At 40.7% G+C, this 27928-nt stretch overlaps 1 protein-coding gene across 1 annotated transcript in view; it reads right to left on the bottom strand.

The window, feature by feature from the left end:
- kl (klotho) overlaps positions 1-27738 on the bottom strand; it is a 102820-nt gene extending 75082 nt beyond the window's left edge. The window contains exons 1-4 of the mRNA XM_082974818.1: positions 26784-27738; positions 25462-25708; positions 22406-22589; positions 2797-2876 (exon numbers count right to left, since the gene is read on the bottom strand). Of these exons, the coding sequence (XP_082830944.1) occupies positions 2797-2876; positions 22406-22589; positions 25462-25708; positions 26784-27563 (1291 nt within the window). The 5' untranslated portion in view covers positions 27564-27738. The remainder of the gene's footprint in view (positions 1-2796; positions 2877-22405; positions 22590-25461; positions 25709-26783) is intronic.
- Positions 27739-27928: the final 190 nt, after the last annotated feature.

Genomic DNA, 27928 nt, shown 5'->3' with positions numbered 1-27928 from the left:
CTAGACTACCTGCCCCCCCTACACTCTAACCACTAGACTACCTGCCGCCCCTACACACTAACCACTAGGCTACCTGCCGCCCCTACACTCTAACCACTAGGCTACCTGCCGCCCCTACACTCTAACCACTAGACTACCTGCCGCCCCTACACTCTAACCACTAGGCTACCTGCCGCCCCTACACTCTAACCACTAGGCTACCTGCCGCCCCTACACTCTAACCACTAGGCTACCTGCCGCCCCTACACTCTAACCACTAGGCTACCTGCCGCCCCTACACTCTAACCACTAGGCTACCTGCCGCCCCTACACTCTAACCACTAGGCTACCTGCCCCCCCTACACTCTAACCACTAGGCTACCTGCCCCCCCTACACTCTAACCACTAGGCTACCTGCCGCCCCTACACTCTAACCACTAGGCTACCTGCCGCCCCTACACTCTAACCACTAGACTACCTACCCCCCCTACACTCTAACCACTAGACTACCTGCCGCCCCTCCACTCTAACCACTAGGCTACCTGCCGCCCCTACACTCTAACCACTAGGCTACCTACCCCCCTACACTCTAACCACTAGACTACCTGCCGCCCCTACACTCTAACCACTAGACTACCGCCCCCCCCCCCTACACTCTAACCACTAGACTACCTGCCGCCCCTACACTCTAACCACTAGACTACCTGCCGCCCCTACACTCTAACCACTAGACTACCGCCCCTACACTCTAACCACTAGGCTACCTACCCCCCTACACTCTAACCACTAGACTACCTGCCGCCCCTACACTCTAACCACTAGACTACCGCCCCCCCCCCTACACTCTAACCACTAGGCTACCTACCCCCCTACACTCTAACCACTAGGCTACCTGCCACCCCTCCACTCTAACCACTAGGCTACCTGCCGCCCCTCCACTCTAAGCACTAGACTACCCCCCCTACACTCTAACCACTAGACTACCCCCCCTCCACTCTAACCACTAGACTACCGCCCCTACACGCCCCGTTAGGTAGTACTTTTATGACTAAAGAAGTTTCTTGAATAGCTTCTTTTTTTACCATCAGAGTAGGAGTAGTAAACGTCTCTATTCTCAACACTTATGACCAAGATTCAACACTGAGATGCCTTGTGGGTACGGCCCCAGAGCTAAAACGACTGATTCAACTTCGTCAGGTATTCAATCAAGCCCTTAACTAGGTGAGCTAGTTCAGGGCTAAATTGTGAAATGTCTGGGGGTCACCGAGGAGATATATGAGAACCACTGATCTAGACAATCTAGAAAGGGGTTATTTTGGGGTTAAACGTTTGGGTTCAGAGAGAGGGGGTGGGGGAGGAGGAAAGGGATGGGTGGATATAGAAAGGCAGAGAAGCTGAACGAGTGGACCCTGGTCTAAAGTAGTGGGACAGAGAAGGAGAACGAGTGAACCCTGGTCTAAAGTAGTGGGTGGATATAGAGAGGCAGAGAAGGAGAGAACCCTGGTCTAAAGTAGTGGGATATAGAGAGGCAGAGAACGAGTGAACCCTGGTCTAAAGTAGTGGGTGAATATAGAGAGGCAGAGAAGGAGAAGACCCTGGTCTAAAGTAGTGGGACAGAGAAGGAGAGGACCCTGGTCTAAAGTAGTGGGACAGAGAAGGAGAGGACCCTGGTCTAAAGTAGTGGGACAGAGAAGGAGAAGACCCTGGTCTAAAGTAGTGGGTGGATATAGAGGGGCAGAGAAGGGAGAAGGAGAAGGACCCTGGTCTAAAGTAGTGGGTGGATATAGAGAGGCAGAGAAGGAGAAGACCCTGGTCTAAAGTAGTGGGTGGATATAGAGAGGCAGAGAAGGAGAAGACCCTGGTCTAAAGTAGTGGGACAGAGAAGGAGAGGACCCTGGTCTAAAGTAGTGGGACAGAGAAGGAGAAGACCCTGGTCTAAAGTAGTGGGTGGATATAGAGGGGCAGAGAAGGGAGAAGGAGAAGGACCCTGGTCTAAAGTAGTGGGACAGAGAAGGAGAAGACCCTGGTCTAAAGTAGTGGGTGGATATAGAGAGGCAGAGAAGGAGAAGACCCTGGTCTAAAGTAGTGGGTGGATATAGAGAGGCAGAGAAGGAGAGGACCCTGGTCTAAAGTAGTGGGTGGATATAGAGAGGCAGAGAAGGAGAAGACCCTGGTCTAAAGTAGTGGGTGGATATAGAGAGGCAGAGAAGGAGAGGACCCTGGTCTAAAGTAGTGGGATATAGAGAGGCAGAGAAGGAGTGGATCCTGGTCTAAAGTAGTGGGTGAATATAGAGAGGCAGAGAAGGAGAAGACCCTGGTCTAAAGTAGTGGGACAGAGAAGGAGAGGACCCTGGTCTAAAGTAGTGGGACAGAGAAGGAGAAGACCCTGGTCTAAAGTAGTGGGTGGATATAGAGGGGCAGAGAAGGGAGAAGGAGAAGGACCCTGGTCTAAAGTAGTGGGTGGATATAGAGAGGCAGAGAAGGAGAGGACCCTGGTCTAAAGTAGTGGGTGGATATAGAGAGGCAGAGAAGGAGAGGACCCTGGTCTAAAGTAGTGGGTGGATATAGAGAGGCAGAGAAGGAGAGGACCCTGGTCTAAAGTAGTGGGATATAGAGAGGCAGAGAAGGAGTGGATCCTGGTCTAAAGTAGTGGGATATAGAGAGGCAGAGAAGGAGTGGATCCTGGTCTAAAGTAGTGGGATATAGAGAGGCAGAGAAGGAGTGGATCCTGGTCTAAAGTAGTGCACTATAAAGACTGACCACAGTGTTAATCATCTAAAAGGTACAGTGTGTGTGTTAATAACCATGACTACTCACATTTCAGCGTCTCCATGATGAACCTCTTGAGGTAGTACATGTTCTTAGAGTCCTCTGTCTTGATGTCTCCCTGGACAAACCTGATGACATGTAGGAATTACAGCTCTTACTACAGTTCATAACAGACTACAGTTCATAATGACTACAGTTCATAACACATTACAGTTCATAATGACTACAGTTCATAACAGACTACAGTTCATAACATAGACTACAGTTCATAATGACTACAGTTCATAACACACTACAGTTCATAATGACTACAGTTCATAACACACTACAGTTCATAATGACTACAGTTCATAACAGACTACAGTTCATAATGACTACAGTTCATAACACACTACAGTTCATAATGACTACAGTTCATAACAGACTACAGTTCATAACATAGACTACAGTTCATAACATAGACTACAGTTCATAACAGACTACAGTTCATAACAGACTACAGTTCATAACATAGACTACAGTTCATAACATAGACTACAGTTCATAACAGACTACAGTTCATAACAGACTACAGTTCATAACAGACTACAGTTCACAATAGACTACAGTTCATAACAGACTACAGTTCATAACAGACTACAGTTCATAACAGACTACAGTTCATAATGACTACAGTTCATAACTTAGACTACAGTTCATAATGACTACAGTTCATAACTTAGACTACAGTTCATAACAGACTACAGTTCATAACAGACTAGAGTTCATAACACACTACATTTCATAACATAGACTACAGTTCATAACAGACTACAGTTCATAATGACTACAGTTCATAACTTAGACTACAGTTCATAACATAGACTACAGTTCATAACATAGACTACAGTTCATAACAGACTACAGTTCATAATGACTACAGTTCATAACATAGACTACAGTTCATAACATAGACTACAGTTCATAACAGACTACAGTTCATAATGACTACAGTTCATAACTTAGACTACAGCTCATAACAGACTACAGTTCATAACAGACTACAGTTCATAATGACTACAGTTCATAACATAGACTAAGGTTCATAACAGACTACAGTTCATAACAGACTACAGTTCATAATGACTACAGTTCATAACATAGAATACAGTTCATGATAAATTACGGTTCATAACAGACTACAGTTCATAATGACTACAGTTCATAACATAGACTACAGTTCATAACAGACTACAGTTCATAACAGATTACAGTTCATAATGACTACAGTTCATAACTTAGACTACAGTTCATAACATAGACTACAGTTCATAATAGACTACAGTTCATAACATAGACTACAACTCATAACATAGACTACAGTTCATAACATAGACTACAGTTCATAACAGACTACAGTTCATAACAGACTACAGTTCATAACATAGACTACAGTTCATAACAGACTACAGTTCATAACAGACTACAGCTCATAACATAGACTACAGTTCATAACATAGACTACAGTTCATAACAGACTACAGTTAATAACAGACTACAGTTCATAACATAGACTACAGTTCATAACAGACTACAGTTCATAACAGACTACAGTTCATAATGACTACAGTTCATAACATAGACTACAGTTCATGACAGACTACAGTTCATAACAGACTACAGTTCATAATGACTACAGTTCATAACTTAGACTACAGTTCATGACAGACTACAGTTCATAACAGACTACAGTTCATAATGACTACAGTTCATAACTTAGACTACAGTTCATAACAGACTACAGTTCATAACAGACTACAGTTCATAACAGACTACAGTTCATAACATAGACTACAGTTCAAAACAGACTACAGTTCATAATGACTACAGTTCATAACTTAGACTACAGTTCATAACATAGACTACAGTTCATATAATAGACTACAGTTCATAACAGACTACAGTTCATAACGACTACAGTTCATAACTTAGACTACAGTTCATAACATAGACTACAGTTCATAACAGACTACAGTTCATAATGACTACAGTTCATAACTTAGACTACAGTTCATAACATAGACTACAGTTCATAACACACTACAGTTCATAATGACTACAGTTCATAACAGACTACAGTTCATAACATAGACTACAGTTCATAACATAGACTACAGTTCATAACAGACTACAGTTCATAACAGACTACAGTTCATAACATAGACTACAGTTCATAACATAGACTACAGTTCATAACAGACTACAGTTCATAACAGACTACAGTTCATAACAGACTACAGTTCACAATAGACTACAGTTCATAACAGACTACAGTTCATAACATAGACTACAGTTCATAACACACTACAGTTCATAATGACTACAGTTCATAACAGACTACAGTTCATAACATAGACTACAGTTCATAACATAGACTACAGTTCATAACAGACTACAGTTCATAACAGACTACAGTTCATAACATAGACTACAGTTCATAACATAGACTACAGTTCATAACAGACTACAGTTCATAACAGACTACAGTTCATAACAGACTACAGTTCACAATAGACTACAGTTCATAACAGACTACAGTTCATAACAGACTACAGTTCATAACAGACTACAGTTCATAATGACTACAGTTCATAACTTAGACTACAGTTCATAATGACTACAGTTCATAACTTAGACTACAGTTCATAACAGACTACAGTTCATAACAGACTACAGTTCATAACACACTACATTTCATAACATAGACTACAGTTCATAACAGACTACAGTTCATAATGACTACAGTTCATAACTTAGACTACAGTTCATAACATAGACTACAGTTCATAACATAGACTACAGTTCATAACAGACTACAGTTCATAATGACTACAGTTCATAACATAGACTACAGTTCATAACATAGACTACAGTTCATAACAGACTACAGTTCATAATGACTACAGTTCATAACTTAGACTACAGCTCATAACAGACTACAGTTCATAACAGACTACAGTTCATAATGACTACAGTTCATAACATAGACTAAGGTTCATAACAGACTACAGTTCATAACAGACTACAGTTCATAATGACTACAGTTCATAACATAGAATACAGTTCATGATAAATTACGGTTCATAACAGACTACAGTTCATAATGACTACAGTTCATAACTTAGACTACAGTTCATAACAGACTACAGTTCATAACAGACTACAGTTCATAACAGACTACAGTTCATAACATAGACTACAGTTCATAACAGACTACTGTTCATAATGACTACAGTTCATAACTTAGACTACAGTTCATAACATAGACTACAGTTCATAACATAGACTACAGTTCATAACAGACAACAGTTCATAATGACTACAGTTCATAATGACTACAGTTCATAACTTAGACTACAGTTCATAACATAGACTACAGTTCATAACAGACTACAGTTCATAATGACTACAGTTCATAACTTAGACTACAGTTCATAACATAGACTACAGTTCATAACAGACTACAGTTCATAATGACTACAGTTCATAACTTAGTCTACAGTTCATAATAGACTACAGTTCATAACAGACTACAGTTCATAACAGACTACAGTTCATAATGACTACAGTTCATAACATAGACTACAGTTCATAACAGACTACAGTTCATAACAGATTACAGTTCATAATGACTACAGTTCATAACTTAGACTACAGTTCATAACATAGACTACAGTTCATAATAGACTACAGTTCATAACATAGACTACAACTCATAACATAGACTACAGTTCATAACATAGACTACAGTTCATAACAGACTACAGTTCATAACAGACTACAGTTCATAACATAGACTACAGTTCATAACAGACTACAGTTCATAACAGACTACAGCTCATAACATAGACTACAGTTCATAACATAGACTACAGTTCATAACAGACTACAGTTAATAACAGACTACAGTTCATAACATAGACTACAGTTCATAACAGACTACAGTTCATAACAGACTACAGTTCATAATGACTACAGTTCATAACATAGACTACAGTTCATGACAGACTACAGTTCATAACAGACTACAGTTCATAATGACTACAGTTCATAACTTAGACTACAGTTCATAACAGACTACAGTTCATAATGACTACAGTTCATAACTTAGACTACAGTTCATAACAGACTACAGTTCATAACAGACTACAGTTCATAACAGACTACAGTTCATAACATAGACTACAGTTCAACCAGACTACAGTTCATAATGACTACAGTTCATAACTTAGACTACAGTTCATAACATAGACTACAGTTCATATAATAGACTACAGTTCATAACAGACTACAGTTCATAATGACTACAGTTCATAACTTAGACTACAGTTCATAACATAGACTACAGTTCATAACAGACTACAGTTCATAATGACTACAGTTCATAACTTAGACTACAGTTCATAACATAGACTACAGTTCATAACAGACTACAGTTCATAATGACTACAGTTCATAACTTAGACTACAGTTCATAACATAGACTACAGTTCATAATAGACTACAGTTCATAACAGACTACAGTTCATAACAGACTACAGTTCATAATGACTACAGTTCATAACATAGACTACAGTTCATAACAGACTACAGTTCATAACAGACTACAGTTCATAATGACTACAGTTCATAACTTAGACTACAGTTCATAACATAGACTACAGTTCATAATAGACTACAGTTCATAACATAGACTACAACTCATAACATAGACTACAGTTCATAACATAGACTACAGTTCATAACAGACTACAGTTCATAACAGACTACAGTTCATAACATAGACTACAGTTCATAACAGACTACAGTTCATAACAGACTACAGTTCATAATGACTACAGTTCATAACATAGACTACAGTTCATGACAGACTACAGATCATAACATAGACTACAGTTCATAACATAGACTACAGTTCATAACAGACTACAGTTAATAACAGACTACAGTTCATAACTTAGACTACAGTAAATTCCATAGACTACAGTTCATAACAGACTACAGTTCACAACAGACTACAGTTCATAACATAGACTACAGTTCATAACATAGACTACAGTTCATAACATAGACTACAGTTCATAACAGACTACAGTTCATAACATAGACTACAGTTCATAACAGACTACAGTTCATAATGACTACAGTTCATAACACACTACAGTTCATAATGACTACAGTTCATAACATAGACTACAGTTCATAACATAGACTACAGTTCATAACAGACTACAGTTCATAATGACTACAGTTCATAACTTAGACTACAGTTCATAACAGACTACAGTTCATAACAGACTACAGTTCATAATGACTACAGTTCATAACATAGACTAAGGTTCATAACAGACTACAGTTCATAACAGACTACAGTTCATAATGACTACAGTTCATAACATAGAATACAGTTCATGATAAATTACGGTTCATAACAGACTACAGTTCATAATGACTACAGTTCATAACTTAGACTACAGTTCATAACAGACTACAGTTCATAACAGACTACAGTTCATAACATAGACTACAGTTCATAACAGACTACAGTTTATAATGACTACAGTTCATAACTTAGACTACAGTTCATAACATAGACTACAGTTCATAACATAGACTACAGTTCATAACAGACAACAGTTCATAATGACTACAGTTCATAATGACTACAGTTCATAACTTAGACTACAGTTCATAACATAGACTACAGTTCATAACAGACTACAGTTCATAATGACTACAGTTCATAACTTAGACTACAGTTCATAACATAGACTACAGTTCATAACAGACTACAGTTCATAACAGACTACAGTTCATAATGACTACAGTTCATAACATAGACTACAGTTCATAACAGACTACAGTTCATAACAGACTACAGTTCATAATGACTACAGTTCATAACTTAGACTACAGTTCATAACATAGACTACAGTTCATAATAGACTACAGTTCATAACATAGACTACAACTCATAACATAGACTACAGTTCATAACATAGACTACAGTTCATAACAGACTACAGTTCATAACAGACTACAGTTCATAACATAGACTACAGTTCATAACATAGACTACAGTTCATAACAGACTACAGTTCATAACATAGACTACAGTTCATAACAGACTACAGTTCATAACAGACTACAGTTAATAACAGACTACAGTTCATAACATAGACTACAGTTCATAACAGACTACAGTTCATAACAGACTACAGTTCATAATGACTACAGTTCATAACATAGACTACAGTTCATGACAGACTACAGTTCATAACAGACTACAGTTCATAATGACTACAGTTCATAACTTAGACTACAGTTCATAACAGACTACAGTTCATAACAGACTACAGTTCATAACATAGACTACAGTTCAAAACAGACTACAGTTCATAATGACTACAGTTCATAACTTAGACTACAGTTCATAACATAGACTACAGTTCATATAATAGACTACAGTTCATAACAGACTACAGTTCATAATGACTACAGTTCATAACTTAGACTACAGTTCATAACATAGACTACAGTTCATAACAGACTACAGTTCATAATGACTACAGTTCATAACTTAGACTACAGTTCATAACATAGACTACAGTTCATAACAGACTACAGTTCATAATGACTACAGTTCATAACATAGACTACAGTTCATAATAGACTACAGTTCATAACAGACTACAGTTCATAACAGACTACAGTTCATAATGACTACAGTTCATAACATAGACTAAGGTTCATAACAGACTACAGTTCATAACAGACTACAGTTCATAATGACTACAGTTCATAACTTAGACTACAGTTCATAACATAGACTACAGTTCATAATAGACTACAGTTCATAACATAGACTACAACTCATAACATAGACTACAGTTCATAACATAGACTACAGTTCATAACATAGACTACAGTTCATAACATAGACTACAGTTCATAACAGACTACAGTTCATAACATAGACTACAGTTCATAACAGACTACAGTTCATAACAGACTACAGTTCATAACAGACTACAGCTCATAACATAGACTACAGTTCATAACAGACTACAGTTCATAACATAGACTACAGTTCATAACAGACTACAGTTCATAACATAGACTACAGTTCATAATAGACTACAGTTCATAACAGACTACAGTTCATAATAGACTACAGTTCATAACAGACTACAGTTCATAACAGACTACAGTTCATAACAGACTTCAGTTCATAACAGACTACAGTTCATAACATAGACTACAGTTCATAACAGACTACAGTTCATAACATAGACTACAGTTCATAACAGACTACAGTTCATAACATAGACTACAGTTCATAACAGACTACAGTTCATAACAGACTACAGTTCATAACATAGACTACAGTTCATAACATAGACTACAGTTCATAACAGACTACAGTTCATAACATAGACTACAGTTCATAACAGACTACAGTTCATAACAGACTACAGTTCATAACAGACTTCAGTTCATAACATAGACTACAGTTCATAACATAGACTACAGTTCATAACATAGACTACAGTTCATAACAGACTACAGTTCATAACATAGACTACAGTTCATAACAGACTACAGTTCATAACATAGACTACAGTTCATAATGACTACAGTTCATAACACACTACAGTTCATAATGACTACAGTTCATAACACACTACAGTTCATAATGACTACAGTTCATAACAGACTACAGTTCATAATGACTACAGTTCATAACACACTACAGTTCATAATGACTACAGTTCATAACAGACTACAGTTCATAACATAGACTACAGTTCATAACATAGACTACAGTTCATAACAGACTACAGTTCATAACAGACTACAGTTCATAACATAGACTACAGTTCATAACATAGACTACAGTTCATAACAGACTACAGTTCATAACAGACTACAGTTCATAACAGACTACAGTTCACAATAGACTACAGTTCATAACAGACTACAGTTCATAACAGACTACAGTTCATAACAGACTACAGTTCATAATGACTACAGTTCATAACTTAGACTACAGTTCATAATGACTACAGTTCATAACTTAGACTACAGTTCATAACAGACTACAGTTCATAACAGACTAGAGTTCATAACACACTACATTTCATAACATAGACTACAGTTCATAACAGACTACAGTTCATAATGACTACAGTTCATAACTTAGACTACAGTTCATAACATAGACTACAGTTCATAACATAGACTACAGTTCATAACAGACTACAGTTCATAATGACTACAGTTCATAACATAGACTACAGTTCATAACATAGACTACAGTTCATAACAGACTACAGTTCATAATGACTACAGTTCATAACTTAGACTACAGCTCATAACAGACTACAGTTCATAACAGACTACAGTTCATAATGACTACAGTTCATAACATAGACTAAGGTTCATAACAGACTACAGTTCATAACAGACTACAGTTCATAATGACTACAGTTCATAACATAGAATACAGTTCATGATAAATTACGGTTCATAACAGACTACAGTTCATAATGACTACAGTTCATAACATAGACTACAGTTCATAACAGACTACAGTTCATAACAGATTACAGTTCATAATGACTACAGTTCATAACTTAGACTACAGTTCATAACATAGACTACAGTTCATAATAGACTACAGTTCATAACATAGACTACAACTCATAACATAGACTACAGTTCATAACATAGACTACAGTTCATAACAGACTACAGTTCATAACAGACTACAGTTCATAACATAGACTACAGTTCATAACAGACTACAGTTCATAACAGACTACAGCTCATAACATAGACTACAGTTCATAACATAGACTACAGTTCATAACAGACTACAGTTAATAACAGACTACAGTTCATAACATAGACTACAGTTCATAACAGACTACAGTTCATAACAGACTACAGTTCATAATGACTACAGTTCATAACATAGACTACAGTTCATGACAGACTACAGTTCATAACAGACTACAGTTCATAATGACTACAGTTCATAACTTAGACTACAGTTCATGACAGACTACAGTTCATAACAGACTACAGTTCATAATGACTACAGTTCATAACTTAGACTACAGTTCATAACAGACTACAGTTCATAACAGACTACAGTTCATAACAGACTACAGTTCATAACATAGACTACAGTTCAAAACAGACTACAGTTCATAATGACTACAGTTCATAACTTAGACTACAGTTCATAACATAGACTACAGTTCATATAATAGACTACAGTTCATAACAGACTACAGTTCATAACGACTACAGTTCATAACTTAGACTACAGTTCATAACATAGACTACAGTTCATAACAGACTACAGTTCATAATGACTACAGTTCATAACTTAGACTACAGTTCATAACATAGACTACAGTTCATAACACACTACAGTTCATAATGACTACAGTTCATAACAGACTACAGTTCATAACATAGACTACAGTTCATAACATAGACTACAGTTCATAACAGACTACAGTTCATAACAGACTACAGTTCATAACATAGACTACAGTTCATAACATAGACTACAGTTCATAACAGACTACAGTTCATAACAGACTACAGTTCATAACAGACTACAGTTCACAATAGACTACAGTTCATAACAGACTACAGTTCATAACATAGACTACAGTTCATAACACACTACAGTTCATAATGACTACAGTTCATAACAGACTACAGTTCATAACATAGACTACAGTTCATAACATAGACTACAGTTCATAACAGACTACAGTTCATAACAGACTACAGTTCATAACATAGACTACAGTTCATAACATAGACTACAGTTCATAACAGACTACAGTTCATAACAGACTACAGTTCATAACAGACTACAGTTCACAATAGACTACAGTTCATAACAGACTACAGTTCATAACAGACTACAGTTCATAACAGACTACAGTTCATAATGACTACAGTTCATAACTTAGACTACAGTTCATAATGACTACAGTTCATAACTTAGACTACAGTTCATAACAGACTACAGTTCATAACAGACTACAGTTCATAACACACTACATTTCATAACATAGACTACAGTTCATAACAGACTACAGTTCATAATGACTACAGTTCATAACTTAGACTACAGTTCATAACATAGACTACAGTTCATAACATAGACTACAGTTCATAACAGACTACAGTTCATAATGACTACAGTTCATAACATAGACTACAGTTCATAACATAGACTACAGTTCATAACAGACTACAGTTCATAATGACTACAGTTCATAACTTAGACTACAGCTCATAACAGACTACAGTTCATAACAGACTACAGTTCATAATGACTACAGTTCATAACATAGACTAAGGTTCATAACAGACTACAGTTCATAACAGACTACAGTTCATAATGACTACAGTTCATAACATAGAATACAGTTCATGATAAATTACGGTTCATAACAGACTACAGTTCATAATGACTACAGTTCATAACTTAGACTACAGTTCATAACAGACTACAGTTCATAACAGACTACAGTTCATAACAGACTACAGTTCATAACATAGACTACAGTTCATAACAGACTACTGTTCATAATGACTACAGTTCATAACTTAGACTACAGTTCATAACATAGACTACAGTTCATAACATAGACTACAGTTCATAACAGACAACAGTTCATAATGACTACAGTTCATAATGACTACAGTTCATAACTTAGACTACAGTTCATAACATAGACTACAGTTCATAACAGACTACAGTTCATAATGACTACAGTTCATAACTTAGACTACAGTTCATAACATAGACTACAGTTCATAACAGACTACAGTTCATAATGACTACAGTTCATAACTTAGTCTACAGTTCATAATAGACTACAGTTCATAACAGACTACAGTTCATAACAGACTACAGTTCATAATGACTACAGTTCATAACATAGACTACAGTTCATAACAGACTACAGTTCATAACAGATTACAGTTCATAATGACTACAGTTCATAACTTAGACTACAGTTCATAACATAGACTACAGTTCATAATAGACTACAGTTCATAACATAGACTACAACTCATAACATAGACTACAGTTCATAACATAGACTACAGTTCATAACAGACTACAGTTCATAACAGACTACAGTTCATAACATAGACTACAGTTCATAACAGACTACAGTTCATAACAGACTACAGCTCATAACATAGACTACAGTTCATAACATAGACTACAGTTCATAACAGACTACAGTTAATAACAGACTACAGTTCATAACATAGACTACAGTTCATAACAGACTACAGTTCATAACAGACTACAGTTCATAATGACTACAGTTCATAACATAGACTACAGTTCATGACAGACTACAGTTCATAACAGACTACAGTTCATAATGACTACAGTTCATAACTTAGACTACAGTTCATAACAGACTACAGTTCATAATGACTACAGTTCATAACTTAGACTACAGTTCATAACAGACTACAGTTCATAACAGACTACAGTTCATAACAGACTACAGTTCATAACATAGACTACAGTTCAACCAGACTACAGTTCATAATGACTACAGTTCATAACTTAGACTACAGTTCATAACATAGACTACAGTTCATATAATAGACTACAGTTCATAACAGACTACAGTTCATAATGACTACAGTTCATAACTTAGACTACAGTTCATAACATAGACTACAGTTCATAACAGACTACAGTTCATAATGACTACAGTTCATAACTTAGACTACAGTTCATAACATAGACTACAGTTCATAACAGACTACAGTTCATAATGACTACAGTTCATAACTTAGACTACAGTTCATAACATAGACTACAGTTCATAATAGACTACAGTTCATAACAGACTACAGTTCATAACAGACTACAGTTCATAATGACTACAGTTCATAACATAGACTACAGTTCATAACAGACTACAGTTCATAACAGACTACAGTTCATAATGACTACAGTTCATAACTTAGACTACAGTTCATAACATAGACTACAGTTCATAATAGACTACAGTTCATAACATAGACTACAACTCATAACATAGACTACAGTTCATAACATAGACTACAGTTCATAACAGACTACAGTTCATAACAGACTACAGTTCATAACATAGACTACAGTTCATAACAGACTACAGTTCATAACAGACTACAGTTCATAATGACTACAGTTCATAACATAGACTACAGTTCATGACAGACTACAGATCATAACATAGACTACAGTTCATAACATAGACTACAGTTCATAACAGACTACAGTTAATAACAGACTACAGTTCATAACTTAGACTACAGTAAATTCCATAGACTACAGTTCATAACAGACTACAGTTCACAACAGACTACAGTTCATAACATAGACTACAGTTCATAACATAGACTACAGTTCATAACATAGACTACAGTTCATAACAGACTACAGTTCATAACATAGACTACAGTTCATAACAGACTACAGTTCATAATGACTACAGTTCATAACACACTACAGTTCATAATGACTACAGTTCATAACATAGACTACAGTTCATAACATAGACTACAGTTCATAACAGACTACAGTTCATAATGACTACAGTTCATAACTTAGACTACAGTTCATAACAGACTACAGTTCATAACAGACTACAGTTCATAATGACTACAGTTCATAACATAGACTAAGGTTCATAACAGACTACAGTTCATAACAGACTACAGTTCATAATGACTACAGTTCATAACATAGAATACAGTTCATGATAAATTACGGTTCATAACAGACTACAGTTCATAATGACTACAGTTCATAACTTAGACTACAGTTCATAACAGACTACAGTTCATAACAGACTACAGTTCATAACATAGACTACAGTTCATAACAGACTACAGTTTATAATGACTACAGTTCATAACTTAGACTACAGTTCATAACATAGACTACAGTTCATAACATAGACTACAGTTCATAACAGACAACAGTTCATAATGACTACAGTTCATAATGACTACAGTTCATAACTTAGACTACAGTTCATAACATAGACTACAGTTCATAACAGACTACAGTTCATAATGACTACAGTTCATAACTTAGACTACAGTTCATAACATAGACTACAGTTCATAACAGACTACAGTTCATAACAGACTACAGTTCATAATGACTACAGTTCATAACATAGACTACAGTTCATAACAGACTACAGTTCATAACAGACTACAGTTCATAATGACTACAGTTCATAACTTAGACTACAGTTCATAACATAGACTACAGTTCATAATAGACTACAGTTCATAACATAGACTACAACTCATAACATAGACTACAGTTCATAACATAGACTACAGTTCATAACAGACTACAGTTCATAACAGACTACAGTTCATAACATAGACTACAGTTCATAACATAGACTACAGTTCATAACAGACTACAGTTCATAACATAGACTACAGTTCATAACAGACTACAGTTCATAACAGACTACAGTTAATAACAGACTACAGTTCATAACATAGACTACAGTTCATAACAGACTACAGTTCATAACAGACTACAGTTCATAATGACTACAGTTCATAACATAGACTACAGTTCATGACAGACTACAGTTCATAACAGACTACAGTTCATAATGACTACAGTTCATAACTTAGACTACAGTTCATAACAGACTACAGTTCATAACAGACTACAGTTCATAACATAGACTACAGTTCAAAACAGACTACAGTTCATAATGACTACAGTTCATAACTTAGACTACAGTTCATAACATAGACTACAGTTCATATAATAGACTACAGTTCATAACAGACTACAGTTCATAATGACTACAGTTCATAACTTAGACTACAGTTCATAACATAGACTACAGTTCATAACAGACTACAGTTCATAATGACTACAGTTCATAACTTAGACTACAGTTCATAACATAGACTACAGTTCATAACAGACTACAGTTCATAATGACTACAGTTCATAACATAGACTACAGTTCATAATAGACTACAGTTCATAACAGACTACAGTTCATAACAGACTACAGTTCATAATGACTACAGTTCATAACATAGACTAAGGTTCATAACAGACTACAGTTCATAACAGACTACAGTTCATAATGACTACAGTTCATAACTTAGACTACAGTTCATAACATAGACTACAGTTCATAATAGACTACAGTTCATAACATAGACTACAACTCATAACATAGACTACAGTTCATAACATAGACTACAGTTCATAACATAGACTACAGTTCATAACATAGACTACAGTTCATAACAGACTACAGTTCATAACATAGACTACAGTTCATAACAGACTACAGTTCATAACAGACTACAGTTCATAACAGACTACAGCTCATAACATAGACTACAGTTCATAACAGACTACAGTTCATAACATAGACTACAGTTCATAACAGACTACAGTTCATAACATAGACTACAGTTCATAATAGACTACAGTTCATAACAGACTACAGTTCATAATAGACTACAGTTCATAACAGACTACAGTTCATAACAGACTACAGTTCATAACAGACTTCAGTTCATAACAGACTACAGTTCATAACATAGACTACAGTTCATAACAGACTACAGTTCATAACATAGACTACAGTTCATAACAGACTACAGTTCATAACATAGACTACAGTTCATAACAGACTACAGTTCATAACAGACTACAGTTCATAACATAGACTACAGTTCATAACATAGACTACAGTTCATAACAGACTACAGTTCATAACATAGACTACAGTTCATAACAGACTACAGTTCATAACAGACTACAGTTCATAACAGACTTCAGTTCATAACATAGACTACAGTTCATAACATAGACTACAGTTCATAACATAGACTACAGTTCATAACAGACTACAGTTCATAACATAGACTACAGTTCATAACAGACTACAGTTCATAACAGACTACAGTTCATAACATAGACTACAGTTCATAACATAGACTACAGTTCATAACAGACTACAGTTCATAACATAGACTACAGTTCATAACAGACTACAGTTCATAACAGACTACAGTTCATAACAGACTTCAGTTCATAACATAGACTACAGTTCATAACATAGACTACAGTTCATAACATAGACTACAGTTCATAACAGACTACAGTTCATAACAGACTACAGTTCATAACAGACTACAGTTCATAACATAGACTACAGTTCATAACATAGACTACAGTTCATAACATAGACTAGGGCTGTTGCGTTGACTGTATTACCACCACACTGGCAGTCACGAGTCATGAAGGCAGTCAATAGGTCTGAATACTTTCTGAATGCACTGTAATAATAACAGCATATTAACAGCATAGTAACTGCATATTAACAGGATAATAACAGCATATTAACAGCATATTAACAGCATATGAACAGCATAGTAACAGCATATTAACAGCATATTAACAGCATAGCATAACATAATAGAGACTAATAATCTTTAAGTAGGCATTAACTCTGCCATGGCTTGTTGGCCAAAGTCTATGGCGAAATGAATGGGGTTTTTGTAGGGGTTTTGGATAAACGCTGAAAATAAGGTTTGTGGTAAACACAGGCTAAGGATATCTTATAATATCCATCAGCTAACGTCACTGCATTCAGAAAGTATTCGGACCCCTTGACTTTTTCCATATTTTGTTACGTTTACAACCTTATTCTAAAATGTATTAAATACTTTCTTTCCCTCATCAATATACACACAACAGCCCATAATGACAAGCAAAAACAGTTTTTTAGAAATGTTCGCAGATACAGATAAATATATATATAAATAATGAAATGTCACATTTAAGTATTCAGACCGTTTACTCAGTACTTTGGTGAAGCACCGTTGGCAGCCATTACAGCCTCCAGTCTTCTTGGGTATGACACTACAAGCTTGGCACACCTGTATTTGGGGAGTTGCTCCCATTCTTCTCTGCAGATCCTCTCAAACTCTGTCAGGTTGGATGGAGAGCGTCGCTGCACAGCTATTTTCAGGTCTCTCCAGAGATGTTCAATCGGGTTCAAGTCCGGGCTCTGACTGGGTCACTCAAGGACATTTAGCAACTTGTCCCGAAGCCACTCCTGCGTTGTCTTGGCTCTGTGCTTAGGGTCGTTGTCCTGTTGGAAGGTGAACCTTCGCCCTAATCTGAGGTCCTGAGCGCTCTGGAGCAGGTTTTCATTAAGGATCTCTCTGTACTTTGCTCCGTTCATCTTTCCCTTGATCCTGACTAGTCTCCCAGTCCCTGCCGCTGAAAAACATCCCCACAGCATGATGCTGCCACCACCATGATTCACCGTAGGGATGGTGCCAGGTTTCTTCCAGACTTGACGCTTGGCATTCAGGCCAAATAGTTTAATCTTAGTTTCATCAAACCAGAGAATCTTGTTTCTCATGGTCTGAGAGTCTTTAGGTGCCTTTTGGCAAACTCCAAGCGGGCTGTCATGTGCCTTTTATTGAGGAGTGGCTTCCGGTCTGGCCACTCTACCATAAAGGCCTGATTTGGTGGAATGCTGCAGAGATGGTTGTCCTTCTGGAAGGTTGTCCCATCTCCACAGAGGAACTCTGAAACTGTGTCAGAGTGACCATCAGGTTCTTGGTCACCTCCCTGACCAAGGCCCTTCTCCCCTGATTGGTCAGTTTGGCCGGGCGGCCAGCTTTAGGAAGTCTTGGTGGTTCCAAACTTCTTCCATTTAAGACTGATGGAGGCCATTGTGTTCTTGGGGACCTTCGATGCTGCAGAAATGTTTTGGTACCCTTCCCCAGATCTGTGCCTCGAGACAATCCTGTCTCGGAGCTCAACGGACAATTCCTTCAACCTCATGGCTTGGTTTTTGCTCTGATATGCACTGTCAACTGTGAGACCTTATATAGACAGGTGTGTTCCTTTCCAAATCATGTCCAATTAATTCCATGTACCACAGGTGGACTCCAATCAACTTGTAAAACATCTCAAGGATGTCAAGGATACCTGCCGCATAACCACTAGGTGGCAGGTAGCCTAGTGGTTAGAGCGTTGGACTAGTAACTGTCAACTGAAAGGTTGCAAGATCAAATCCCCGAGCTGATAAGATAAAAATCTGTCGTTCTGACCCTGAACAAGGCAGTTAACCCACTGTTCCTAGGCCGTCATTGTAAATAAGAATGTGTTCCTAACTTGCCTAGTTATTAAAGGTAAAAATGTTTTTTTTTTTTTAAAAGGATGATCAATGGAAACAGGATGCATCTGAGTGTCACACCCTGATCAGTTTCCTCGTTATTGTCTCCACCCCCTCCAGGTGTAGCTTATTTTCCCCAGTGTATTTATCCCTGTGTTTCCTGTCTCTCTGCCCCAGTGTATTTATCCCTGTGTTTCCTGTCTCTCTGTGCCAGTTCGTCTTGTATGTTTAGTCAAGTCAACCAGCATGTATTTTTTTTACCCGTACTCCTTTTCTATTTTATTTTGCTAGTCTTCCCTGTTTTGACCACTGCCTGACTATGGACTACTTTCCCACCTGCCTGATCATCCTGCCTTCCCTTTAGTACCTATTGGACTCTGAACTGGTTTTGACCTTTTCGACCATTCTCTTGCCTACCCCTTTGGATTAATAAACATTGTGAGACTCCAAACATCTGCCTCCTGTGTCTGCATCTGGGTCTTGACTTGTGCCGTGATTCCTGAGCTCAATTTTGAGTCTCATAGCAAAGGGTCTGAATACCTACATAAATAAGATATTTCAGTTTTAATTTTAATAACAAAATTCTAAAAACCTGTTTTCACTCTGTCATTATGTTGAATTGTACAGTCGTGGCCAAAGGTTTTGAGAATGACACAAATATTAATTTCCACAAAGTTTGCTGCTTCAGTGTCTTTAGATATTTTTGGCAGATGTTACTGTGGAATACTGAAGTATAATTACAAGCATTTCATAAGTGTCAAAGGCTTTTATTGACAACTACATGAAGTTGACGCTAAGAGTCAATATTTGCAGTGTTGACACTTTTTTTTCAAGACCTCTGCAATCCGCCCTGGCATGCTGTCAATTAACTTCTGGGCCACATCCTGACTGATGGCAGCCCATTCTTGCATAATCAATGCTTGAAGTTTGTCAGAATTTGTGGGTTTTTGTTTGTCCACCCGCCTCTTGAAGATTGACCACAAATTCTCAATGGGATTAAGGTCTGGGGAGTTTCCTGGCCATGGACTCAAAATATCGATGTTTTGTTCCCCGAGCCACTTAGTTATCACTTTTGCCTAATGGCAAGGTGCTCCATCATGCTGGAAAAGGCATTGTTCATCACCAAACTGTTCCTAGATGGTTGGGAGAAGTTGCTCTCAGAGGATGTGTTGGTACCATTTCTTTATCCATAGCTGTGTACTTAGGCAAAATTGTGAGTGAGCCCACTCCCTTGGCTGAGAAGCAACCCCACACATGAATGGTCTCAGGATGCTTTACTGTTCGCATGACACAGGACTGATGGTAGCGCTCACCTTGTCTTCTCCGGACAAGCTTTTTTCCGGATGCGCCAAACAATCGGAAAGGGGATTCATCAGAGAAAATGACTTTACCCCAGTCCTCAGCAGTCCAATCCCTGTACCTTTTGCAGAATATCAGTCTGTCCCTGATGTTTTTCCTGGAGAGAAGTGGCTTCTTTGCTGCCCTTCTTGACACCAGGCCATCCTCCAAAAATCTTCACCTCACTGTGCGTGCAGATGCACTCACACCTGCCTGCTGCCATTCCTGAGCAAGCTCTGTACTGGTGGTGCCCCGATCCCGCAGCTGAATCAACTTTAGGAGACGGTCTTGGCGCTTGCTGGACTTTCTTGGGCGCCCTGAAGCCTTCTTCACAACAATTGAACCGCTCTCCTTGAAGTTCTTGATGATCCGATAAATGGTTGATTTAGGTGCAATCTTACTGGCAGCAATATCCTTGCCTGTGAAGCCCTTTTTGTGCAAAGCAATGATGACGGCACGTATTTCCTTGCATTCTCAAAACGTTTGGCCACGACTGTTACAGTAGATTGATGAGGATTTTTTTTTTTTAGAATGGATGAAACGTAACAAAATGTGGAAAAAGTCAAGGGGTCTGAATACTTTCCAAAACAAGCACTTAAAGCACACAATAGTTTCATAATTCTTAAAGGTCATGTCAACAGACTGATATTACCTCATAGAAAAAAAACTATAAAATATCCTAAACCTGTATTAACCTCAGACCTTATTTGCGTTAATCCCAAAACCCCATTCTTTCCCCATTAATTTCCCCCGTATGAATGGCTGAACGAACCAGAGGCAACTCATTTCCGTTTCAGAGGATTACAAGCTGGCGAGCTCTACGTCCTCTGTCTTGATATCTCCCTGGACAACCCTGTGTCATTATGTAGTAGTAACAGTTATTAGTACAGTTCATAACATATTATAACACGACATAACATAGACTACAGTTCATATCATAATATAACATAGCTGCTTCTCATTCATATCACAGCCTGAGTTGTGGTATATTTCCATAACACGACACAACGCGATGCACGACAGTAACCTACCAGCCACTCTCTACTATGTAGATGGGTGGGTTGTCGTACTCTGCTCTAATCCAGTATAGCAGCATCCTCAGATCCAGAACTTCAATCTGGCCAAATTTGAGACTGGCGTCGATCAGCTGGTAGCTCAGAGAAGGACCATGGGACAGAGCAAAGAAGTCTGCGGTCCCCCTCACTTCATCCCTCTCTGCCTGGATAGAGGAAAGGAGAGGAGATGGGAGGGGATGGGAGGAGATGGGAGGGGATGAGAGGAGATGGGAGGGGAGGAGATGGAAGGAGATGAGAGGAGATGGGAGGATATGGGAGGAGATGGGAGGAGATGGGAGGATGTGAGAGGAGAGGAGAGGAGATGAGAGGAGAGGGAAGGAGAGGGAATGAGAGGAGATGAGAAGAGAGGGGATGAGAGGGGATGAGAGGAGAGGAGATGAGATGAGAGGAGAGGGGATGAGAGGAGAGGAGAATAACTTTCAATCTGTTGCAAAATATAATAACAATATAACTTTCTAAAGGGAACAGGGTCCTGATCAAAACAAGTGCACTTTTAGAGGGAATAGCGTGCCATTTGGGACAGAGAGTAAGGGCCTATTCTATTCTACGTGCCTGTGTGAAGGAGGGCAGGCGGTGGTAGAGTGGGGCTAGTCTCTATACTAGTATTCAGGTCTAGGCTAACCCCGGGCTAACGTGCCTGTGTGAAGGAGGGCAGGCGGTGGTAGAGTGGGGCTAGTCTCTATACTAGTATTCAGGTCTAGGCTAACCCCGGGCTAACGTGCCTGTGTGAAGGAGGGCAGGCGGTGGTAGAGTGGGCTAGTCTCTATACTAGTATTCAGGTCTAGGCTAACCCCGGGCTAACGTGCCTGTGTGAAGGAGGGCAGGCGGTGGTAGAGTGGGGCTAGTCTCTATACTAGTATTCAGGTCTAGGCTAACCCCGGGCTAACGTGCCTGTGTGAAGGAGGGCAGGCGGTGGTAGAGTGGGGCTAGTCTCTATACTAGTATTCAGGTCTAGGCTAACCCCGGGCTAACGTGCCTGTGTGAAGGAGGGCAGGCGGTGGTAGAGTGGGGCTAGTCTCTATACTAGTATTCAGGTCTAGGCTAACCCCAGGCTAACGTGCCTGTGTGAAGGAGGGCAGGCGGTGGTAGAGTGGGGCTAGTCTCTATACTAGTATTCAGGTCTAGGCTAACCCCGGGCTAACGTGCCTGTGTGAAGGAGGGCAGGCGGTGGTAGAGTGGGGCTAGTCTCTATACTAGTATTCAGGTCTAGGCTAACCCCGGGCTAACGTGCCTGTGTGAAGGAGGGCAGGCGGTGGTAGAGTGGGGCTAGTCTCTATACTAGTATTCAGGTCTAGGCTAACCCCGGGCTAACGTGCCTGTATGAAGGAGGGCAGGCGGTGGTAGAGTGGGGCTAGTCTCTATACTAGTATTCAGGTCTAGGCTAACCCCGGGCTAACGTGCCTGTGTGAAGGAGGGCAGGCGGTGGTAGAGTGGGGCTAGTCTCTATACTAGTATTCAGGTCTAGGCTAACCCCGGGCTAACGTGCCTGTGTGAAGGAGGGCAGGCGGTGGTAGAGTGGGGCTAGTCTCTATACTAGTATTCAGGTCTAGGCTAACCCCGGGCTAACGTGCCTGTGTGAAGGAGGGCAGGCGGTGGTAGAGTGGGGCTAGTCTCTATACTAGTATTCAGGTCTAGGCTAACCCCGGGCTAACGTGCCTGTGTGAAGGAGGGCAGGCGGTGGTAGAGTGGGGCTAGTCTCTATACTAGTATTCAGGTCTAGGCTAACCCCGGGCTAACGTGCCTGTGTGAAGGAGGGCAGGCGGTGGTAGAGTGGGGCTAGTCTCTATACTAGTATTCAGGTCTAGGCTAACCCCGGGCTAACGTGCCTGTGTGAAGGAGGGCAGGCGGTGGTAGAGTGGGGCTAGTCTCTATACTAGTATTCAGGTCTAGGCTAACCCCGGGCTAACGTGCCTGTGTGAAGGAGGGCAGGCGGTGGTAGAGTGGGGCTAGTCTCTATACTAGTATTCAGGTCTAGGCTAACCCCGGGCTAACGTGCCTGTGTGAAGGAGGGCAGGCGGTGGTAGAGTGGGGCTAGTCTCTATACTAGTATTCAGGTCTAGGCTAACCCCGGGCTAACGTGCCTGTGTGAAGGAGGGCAGGCGGTGGTAGAGTGGGGCTAGTCTCTATACTAGTATTCAGGTCTAGGCTAACCCCGGGCTAACGTGCCTGTGTGAAGGAGGGCAGGCGGTGGTAGAGTGGGGCTAGTCTCTATACTAGTATTCAGGTCTAGGCTAACCCCGGGCTAACGTGCCTGTGTGAAGGAGGGCAGGCGGTGGTAGAGTGGGGCTAGTCTCTATACTAGTATTCAGGTCTAGGCTAACCCCGGGCTAACGTGCCTGTGTGAAGGAGGGCAGGCGGTGGTAGAGTGGGCTAGTCTCTATACTAGTATTCAGGTCTAGGCTAACCCCGGGCTAACGTGCCTGTGTGAAGGAGGGCAGGCGGTGGTAGAGTGGGGCTAGTCTCTATACTAGTATTCAGGTCTAGGCTAACCCCGGGCTAACGTGCCTGTGTGAAGGAGGGCAGGCGGTGGTAGAGTGGGGCTAGTCTCTATACTAGTATTCAGGTCTAGGCTAACCCCGGGCTAACGTGCCTGTGTGAAGGAGGGCAGGCGGTGGTAGAGTGGGGCTAGTCTCTATATTAGTATTCAGGTCTAGGCTAACCCCGGGCTAACGTGCCTGTGTGAAGGAGGGCAGGCGGTGGTAGAGTGGGGCTAGTCTCTATACTAGTATTCAGGTCTAGGCTAACCCCGGGCTAACGTGCCTGTGTGAAGGAGGGCAGGCGGTGGTAGAGTGGGGCTAGTCTCTATACTAGTATTCAGGTCTAGGCTAACCCCGGGCTAACGTGCCTGTGTGAAGGAGGGCAGGCGGTGGTAGAGTGGGGCTAGTCTCTATACTAGTATTCAGGTCTAGGCTAACCCCGGGCTAACGTGCCTGTGTGAAGGAGGGCAGGCGGTGGTAGAGTGGGGCTAGTCTCTATACTAGTATTCAGGTCTAGGCTAACCCCGGGCTAACGTGCCTGTGTGAAGGAGGGCAGACGGTGGGACAGGTTGTGCTTCATGCTGGGGGGGTAATCTCCATCAGTGAAGAGGGGTCTGGCGAACCAGCCCAACACGAAGTCCAGGGACCACTGGCACGCCTGCAGGCTCTCACGTCGCGTCCTGCTGGGCTTGATCCAATGGGAGGCCAGCGCCATTGAAACTTTCCCTTGCTGCTGGGGCCGGTAGTGGCGGTCGTAGAGGTGCCACGCTGCAGCATGAGCCTGGGGGGGAGGAGGGGAGAGGAGGAGAGAGGGGGGAGGAGGGGAGAGGGGGGGAGGAGGGGGGAGGAGGGGAGAGGGGGAGGAGGGGAGAGGAGGGGAAAGGAGGAGAGAGGGGGAGGGGAGAGGGGGGGAGGAGGGGAAAGGAGGAGGGGAGAGGAGGAGAGGGGGGGAGGAGGGGAGAGGGGGGGAGGAGAGGAAGAAAGAGGAGGAGAGAGGAGGAGAGAGGAGGAGGGAGGAGGGGAGAGGAGGGGAGAGGAGGGGAGAGGAGGAGAGAGGAGGGGAGAGGAGGGAGAGGAGGGGAGAGGAGGAGAGAGGAGGAGAGAGGAGGGGAGAGGAGGAGAGAGGAGGAGAGAGGAGGGGAGAGGAGGGGAGAAGAGGAGAGAGGAGGAGAGAGGAGGGGAGAGGAGGAGAGAGGAGGAGGGAGGAGGAGGGAGGAGGGGAGAGGAGGAGAGAGGAGAGAGGATGAGAGAGGAGGGGAGAGGAGGAGAGAGGAGGAGAGAGGAGGGGAGAGGAGGAGGGAGGAGGGGAGAGGAGGAGAGAGGAGGAGAGAGGAGGAGAGAGGAGGGGAGAGGAGGAAAGAGGAGGAGGGAGGAGAGGAGAGGAGAGGGGGGGAAAGGAGGAGAGAGGAGGAGAGAGGAGGGGAGAGGAGGAGAGGAGAGAAAGAGACAGAGGGATGGAAATACATATTTGTTTTTACATTCAAAACAATTTATTTCATATGAGATTATTCTACTTTTCCGTGATTTAATTTGATGTATTTGACAATTTTGAACCTCAATTCAAGCAACACAATGAATTTTAAATCATGGAGAATATTTAACACAACATATTTGTAAACAAATGACAGTATTTTTACATTGTGGTCCTCTAATGACGACAGCTATAATGTCATACAGTGGCATTCCAGTAAATAGAATCTGACGCAGAGTTGATCAGGTGCAGTCTGTTTACGTCCTAAATTACATCCACATTCCCTTCATAGTGCACTATTTTGAACCTGGTCAAAAGCATTGCACTATATAGGGAATAGTGTGCTATTTTTGAACGGAATTTGTGATTTAGTGCTCTCTCTCACCTTGAGGAGGTTGTGTCCCACTCTAAACGGCAGGTCCGGGTCATTCTTGATTCCCGGAGCCACCTTCCCAGTCCCGTACCCGTTCCACGCCACCAGGAACGGGTTGTCTATCGTGATCCAATACTTCACATCATCACCGAATGTTTGGAAACAGAAATCTGCATAATCACGGAAAAGCTCCACGAGCGCTGGGTCGCTCCACCCGCCGAACGTTCTCTGCAGGTTGTCAGGTAAATCCCAGTGATATAACGTGATCACCGGCTGCACGTTGATCTCCTTCAACTTCCGAATTAACGTCCGGTAGTAGTTGGTACCGATCTCGTTGTAACTACCGCGGCTGCCGTTTGGAAATATCCGCGACCACGAGAGTGAGAAGCGGTAATGACTGACCCCGAGCTGTTTCAATGCGCGGACGTCGCTTTGGATGTTATGGTAGCTGTCGCTGCCAACGTCCCCGGTAGCGATCCGGTTCCCGCCGCGCGTAAAAGTGTCCCAAATGGACAGGCCCTTCCCGTCTTTCTCAAACGCACCCTCCACCTGGTAAGCTGCCGTTCCAACCGCCCACATAAAGTTGTCAGGAAAGGTGTCGTAGAGGAAAGCCTTGTCACCGGGATAGTCCAATTTACTAAATCTCTCCCACGTCTTCAACCCAGCGCCTGGACCCGCGACCGCCCGGTACAACTCACAAGAAATGACCAGAACAAACGTCATGAAACGAGGGAGTTGCATCGCGCCGACTGCGTTAAATTGAGTGAGGTCATTTACCGTAATATAAACCATTATAGACTTAATTATACAAATCGATATCCTATATAATCCATAAAACCAGTAGCTAGGCTACTTTAGTAGGCATACTGTCCCTACTTGTTGTGTTCTCTGAAGCGCAAACAGCCGGTTACTAGCTAGCCTATAAACGCAAATGGATGCGACAACTCCAGCACCTCTTCCCCTCCCTCTTCCCCCGGGGCCGCCAGTCAACAGCAGATATATCAATGATTAGTCAAAAACCCCTCCACGCGTAACTGACGGTCTCCCGGAGCCGGTCAATGTTACCGGGCAATAATGACCAATATCTCTCCAGGCAGGGCCATTAGCACAGGAAAGACAGATGACACTGTTTATACAGCATGAGAGGAAGAGGCCAA

The sequence above is a fragment of the Salmo salar genome, chromosome 04 (genome assembly GCF_965601325.2).
Source record: "Salmo salar chromosome 04, fSalSal1, whole genome shotgun sequence".
Taxonomy (NCBI): domain Eukaryota; kingdom Metazoa; phylum Chordata; class Actinopteri; order Salmoniformes; family Salmonidae; genus Salmo; species Salmo salar.
The sequence above is the reverse complement of the archived record's forward strand: the minus strand, read 5'-3'. Positions and strand labels throughout refer to the sequence as shown.